Consider the following 6,197-nt stretch of genomic DNA (forward strand, 5'->3'; position numbering starts at 1 on the left):
AGAGTCCGAGAGTTGTACAGCATGGAGGCAGACCCTTTGATCCAACCTGTCCAAGCCGAATGTAATCCCACACTAAACTAGTCCCACCCTGTCTGCTCCTGGGCCATATCCCTCCAAACATTTCTGGCTCGTGTGCTGATCCAAGTGTCACAAACTGGTAACAGAAAGGGAGAGACAGGTTGAGAGAAATGAGAGGAAGCCCTGGCATTGCAGCCACCTGCCTATTCCCCAGTGTCACAGTCACCCCATCCCTGTGTAACATGAAGGCCGTAAGGGACAGAGAGAGAGAGAGAGGTGAGAAAGGGTGGAAAAAGAATGTGAGAGTGAGATACAGAGGGTCAAGGAGTGACATAAGTGAGTAAAAGGAGGAAGGCTGAGACAGAAATCAAGATGGGATGTTTGGTTTTGAGGAGGACACAGATCTCAGCTGCACACAGATAGTGTATGAACAAGCACCGCTCTCAATATCTGCCTCAGTTTCAGAAAGTGCTTCTCAAAGCTGCAGTCATCCATGTTTCAGGCAGTGACCAGGCAGCTGGGATAGGAGGGCTCTGGGACTGGGAATGGTTCATCTCCGGGTCCTCAGGACAAAGCTCAGAATGGGCTGAGCAGCTTTGTTTGACCTGAACCCTGTTTCTGCCAGTGCGCTGCCAGGCAGTGTCCTGCTCACGTTTCCCACTGGAGCTCGTTGCGAATGGAGTTTTGCTGCACTTTGTGAGGAATAATTACACCAGCTTGTATCGCTTCCCCTTCCTGTCCTCACAGTCTCCAACAGTTTCCTGTTCCTGCAGCTATGGGGCCAGCACATGGGGAGTTCAACAGAGCAGGCAGCGCTGTGTTTGCTGCTGCTCAGTTTCACCGAGGTACCTCAGTGTTAACTACATCACACCCTCTCTTCAGCTCTTTTCACAAGAACCGAGTCCAGGAGCAGCTCCACACAATATCCCCTTCCTGGCTCTTTCTCACCAGGCTGCAGGGTATGTCAGCCTCACCAGGCTAGCGCAGCCTGCTCCTTGGCACACTGCTTCCTCACTAAGCCTCAGGCATTGAGCTAAGATCACCACTCCCCAACGCACTGGCCTTGTCTGAACGAACTGATCCATTCAAAGCTGAATCTTCGGATTCTCCCTAGTGGGGAGACTCTCTCAAGAGGGTGGGTATGTGGGGGGGCGCGCACAGCAGCTGCTGCCCAAGGGTGCACAGACAAGCTCTTTCCCCCAGGGTAAGGGGAGTCCTAAACCAGAGGGGATAGGTTTAAGGTGAGAGGGGAAGGATTTAAAAGGGGCCTAGGGGATAAGTTTTTCACATGTGTGTGGAATGAGCTGCCAGAAGAGATGATGGAGGCTGATACAGTTACATTTACAAGGCATCTGGATGGGGACATGAATAGGAAGGGGAAGGAGGGATAGGGGCCAAATGGTGGCGAATGGCAACAGATTTATACAGGTTATCTGGACAGCGTGGGCAGGTTGGACAGAAGGGTGTATTTCTGTGCTGTACTCTGTGACTGTAACTACACATGCACACATTCAAGGGGGACACAGGAGACCAACTGGATCTCCGTGTGGGGAGTCATTGAGGTTTGTCCAAGGGAGACCCCTGCAGAGTCGGAACTAACCTCACGGTGGGTCAGATGGCGGTTAAGTGTCCGAGCATACCATGCTGCAACAAGCATGCAGTGTGTCCCGGAACCACCAGGGCACCACTGGGAAACTCCCATGGGAATTCGTCAATGCACACAGGCACACACACACACTCATCCAACCCTTTCTCTCTCTCTCTCTCTCTCTCACACACAAACACACACACACACACACACACACAACCCCTAACCCCTTCTCTCTCTCTCACACACACACACACACACACACACACACACACACACACACACACACACACACACACACACCCTAACCCCTTCCCTGTCTCTCTCTCTCTCTCTCTCTCTCACACACACACATACACAGGCACACACACGCACAGACACTCACACACATAGACACACACACACAATATGCCATGAAAGCAGCAGCCGACAGGGGTTACGGGAAGACACAGGGATGGGGTGACTGTGACACTGGGGAATAGGCAGGTGGCTGCAATGCCAGGGTTTTAGGTCGTGCCAAGCTGCTGGAGAGGCGTGAGGTGCCCTGTTAGCCCTAGGCCCACAGGAAAAGTACTCAGCTGGTCATTCAACTACAAGACCATCTCTCTCATGGCCCAGCTCTGTCATGGTATAGATGTGTCCAACCAGTGGCTGAAATGGATGAGTGTGGCATGTTCATGCTGTGCGACCCTCACCTGGTTATCAGACCGTCCCAGTGACTGCGAGCTCACAGACAATCATCGGGTGAGTCAGCACAGAAACAGGCCCTTTGGCCCAACGTGTCCATGCAACCAGATATCCTCAACTAATCTGGTCCCATTTGCCTGCCTTTGGCTCACATCTCTCCAAACCTTTCATTTCACGTTCCTATCCAAATGTCTTTGCCATGTTGTAATTGGAGAACGGAGGTTCCAGATCCACATAAAGGGGTTCGGGCAGCTCAGAGATTGCAATACAGCTCCCCAGCTCCTTATCCAGAGCAATGAGCACTTGGCAACAGTTCATCCAACGCTAACCACTGCTGCTCAACGCCATGTTCTACTAGCCGTTAGCCCTGAGGACCACAGGCTGTGGGCCTGAAGAGACCAGCCTCCTGCTGCATTGTTCAAACACATCCTAGAACTGTGAGCCAGGAGAGTAAAGTGAGGTCTGGGGAGCAAACCAAGGGATGATTTTGCTGACCTCGTGAAGCAAACACATGGGAACCACATGGTCCTCCCATACCCAATCCCAACCCCTCGTGCTCTGCTCACTCTCACCTCCACTTCCTTCCAATGTGTCTTCAGCATGGAGTGGAATTGCTTAGTGACTGCACTCCCAAACAGGACTAATTTACAACATTCCACTGCAACTAGGTCAGTGCTAAGGGTGGGGGGTGCAATTAGAACAGGACCAGTCGGGGAACGCTTGGTGCTGTTGTTTCTGTGTATTTGTTAGGAGGGAAGAGATTGCTCATGTTAACCAGCACCTTCGTCCCCAGTGCAGGGTCAGGGCCACCGTCACTGCAGCTGAGCCCAGCCACTACAAAGAGAGAGGCAGGAACACTGTATCTCAGTGCTCAGCAATAACCTCGATATTTCACCACACCGAGCGGGACAGGAAGGGCAAAATCCCTGCGCTTGCCAAGGAAAAGTAACCTGGACCCAGTCAGATTAACGAAGGTTAAGACACGAGGGGTATATTCCCACAGGCGTTTCTGCACTTGTCGGACAGGGTTGTGGGTCCACAGCAGGATCGAAGGATAATGTGACCAAACTCATGTTGTCATATTGGATATGCTGTCCTTGGGCAGAATGTTCAGGTCTCATTCCATTTTGATCAGGGCACCGCATGCTACCGTGGGACACCTCAGGCTTCTGTACTTTTCTGCAGCCCCTTCCCCTTCCTTTCCCAGTCACTGACCAGGCTGCAACTCAGGGAACAGTGCAACACACATTATCAGGCTTCAAATCTCTCCACTGGCCCTACCAGCTAACGGGCAGCGTGAGGCACAAGGGCTTAAAGCCAGGGATCATACACTCACACAGCAGGGGCTCACGGATCGTGGCCCTTTCAAAGATCCATCCGCTCAGAGCCACTGACCTGACAATGAGCCCTCTCGGGGATGAGACCAAACACTCCCCTGGAGAGCAGGCTGTTTCCCACTGCCCTGTGTGCTGGAGATTTACCCTGTCACATCTTTTTCTTAACCTCCCCCTGGGATTCAGTTGCCAGTTGTCTCCAAGTGAACATCACACCCACTGGCTCTCTACAGGCATGTCACTCCATTGTGTTGCTCTCCCCCTGAACCCAGCCTGGTCTAGCCCAACGCTGGGGACGGTTCTGTTTGCCGATTGGATCCCAGGCCAAGGCCGGGACAGTGTCGCCGCCTTGTGTCTCCGGGTGGCTGGCATTCCAGCCCCGAGCCCTGTTTCTCAGTCAGCACAGCCAGGCAATGAGATCGATCTCCCGCATCGACTCTGACAGGCCAAGAGCCTGAGGAGCCCGTTACTCTCGCAGCTAAATGCATGGCCCAGGAGGCTGAGAGGGGAGAAAATGAGGAAATCTGGGAGATGTCCACGGCATCCCCCTCACTGATCCTGGGAAGAGTGCTGCTATCTGGTGCAGCAAGTGCCACAGGACTCCATCTCTTCAAAGAGGCACGCAGACACCGCGGTCACCGTTGGGTGGACATTCCTGCCAACACTGACATAGGCTGACTCATAATAAACAACAGCCTGTGGTTCTTACCAACAACATCCAGCTGGTAGGTATGGTTAATGCTGCCGTACTTGTTTGTCACCACACAGGTATAATTGGCCTTGTCCGAGGGAACCACTCCCTCCATGATCAGACTCCAGTGCTGCGATCGGATCTGTAGGACAGGAGCAGAGAACGCCAATTAAATAAAATAACACACACACTCTCACACACACACAAACTCTCACACACACACTGTCTCTTTCACACACACACACACACGCACAAACTCTAACACACACACACGCACACACACACTCACTCACACACACAAACTCTCACACACACATGCACGCGCGCACACACACACACACGCGCACAAACTCTCATATACACACACTCTCTCACTCACACGCACGCACACACACACGCACAAACTCACACACACACGCACAAACTCTCACACACACACACTCTCTGTCTCACACACACACACACACACACACGAACTCTCACACACACACACTCTCTGTCTCACACACGCACACAAACACGCACAAACTCTCACACACACACTCTCTGTCTCACACACACACACACACGCACAAACTCACACACACACACACTCTCTGTCTCACACACACACTCTCTCTCACACACACACACACATGCACAAACTCACACACACACACGCACAAACTCTCACACACACACACACTCTCTGTCTCACACACACACTCTCTCTCACACGCACACACACACACACACACACACACGCACAAACTCTCACACACACACTCTCTGTCTCACACACACACTCTCTCACACACACACACAAACACGCACAAATTCTCACACACACACGCTCACCACACACACACACACACACACACATACACACACACACACACTCACACACACACAGACACACACACACATACACAGACACACACACAAACGCTCACACACACACACAGTCTCTTTCACACACAAACACACACTCTGTCTCTTTCACACGCACACAAACACAAACACACTACACACACACACACACACACACAGTCTCTTCACACACACAAAAACACTCTGTCTCTTTCACACACACACACACACACACACACACACACACACACTCTGTCTCACACACACACACAGCCCTGACTGCCAGACCTCTCCAACCTGAAGTCAATCCCTCTCGCAAGGTGGGCCAATCTGCCCACCGCAAACTCCCACACAGCAATGTCTGAACATGCCAAGCTAGCTCAGGGCAGCTCAGGGATAAATATCCACCAGAACACCTTCACAGTAGTGGCATGGGGTCTTTTACATGTAGCTGAGCAGGCAGGGCAGGGTTTACAGTTCGCGTTAGGAAATACTCACCTCTCAGTGAGTAGTGAGGGACCACCGTTCCTGGGAAGAAAACCCCAAACTCCCTGAAGCAGGCCCATAAAGGTTCCCCCATTGTATCACGGCAGACATGTGCTGCTGGCCTGGCTGTGAGGGAGTGTAGGAGACCCGAACGGGGACTGTACGTAGACAGTCATTATCGAGTTATCCCTCCCTTGGAAACCACCTGAGAAACAAAATCATCTGATGGCTGCACTCAACGTTTGCAATTCCTCCCCTTCCCGCCCCGCGATGTGGCAACCGGGAAAGGGACCAGCAATCCAGGGGGTCATGGTTCAAACCCCACCTCTGCTGCTCAATGTGTTCACCTATAACATCTGCAGCTGTGGCTAGAGTGAAACTGTTTGGCTGTGACCCGCTTGGATGTTACCAGCCTGGGCCGTGACTGTATCTAACTGCCCCCCCCCCCCAACAAAGTCCTCACGCCGGGGGCACGCTGCTTCAGCTTCAGCCCAGTTGCTATCTGTCTGATATCGACAGCACCCGACAAAGCATGCTGTTTAGC

General features: G+C 52.4%; 1 protein-coding gene across 6 annotated transcripts in view; it reads right to left on the reverse strand.

The window, feature by feature from the left end:
* The window catches only part of LOC125447980 (fibroblast growth factor receptor 1-like), a 173,861-nt gene that overhangs the window by 55,010 nt on the left and 112,654 nt on the right, over positions 1 to 6,197 (reverse strand). For all 6 annotated transcript variants that reach the window (XM_059641209.1, XM_059641211.1, XM_059641213.1 and 3 more), the window contains exon 6: positions 4,337 to 4,460. In XM_059641209.1, the coding sequence (XP_059497192.1) occupies positions 4,337 to 4,460 (124 nt within the window). The remainder of the gene's footprint in view (positions 1 to 4,336; positions 4,461 to 6,197) is intronic.

This window comes from Stegostoma tigrinum, chromosome 40 (genome assembly GCF_030684315.1).
Source record: "Stegostoma tigrinum isolate sSteTig4 chromosome 40, sSteTig4.hap1, whole genome shotgun sequence".
Lineage (NCBI taxonomy): Eukaryota > Metazoa > Chordata > Chondrichthyes > Orectolobiformes > Stegostomatidae > Stegostoma > Stegostoma tigrinum.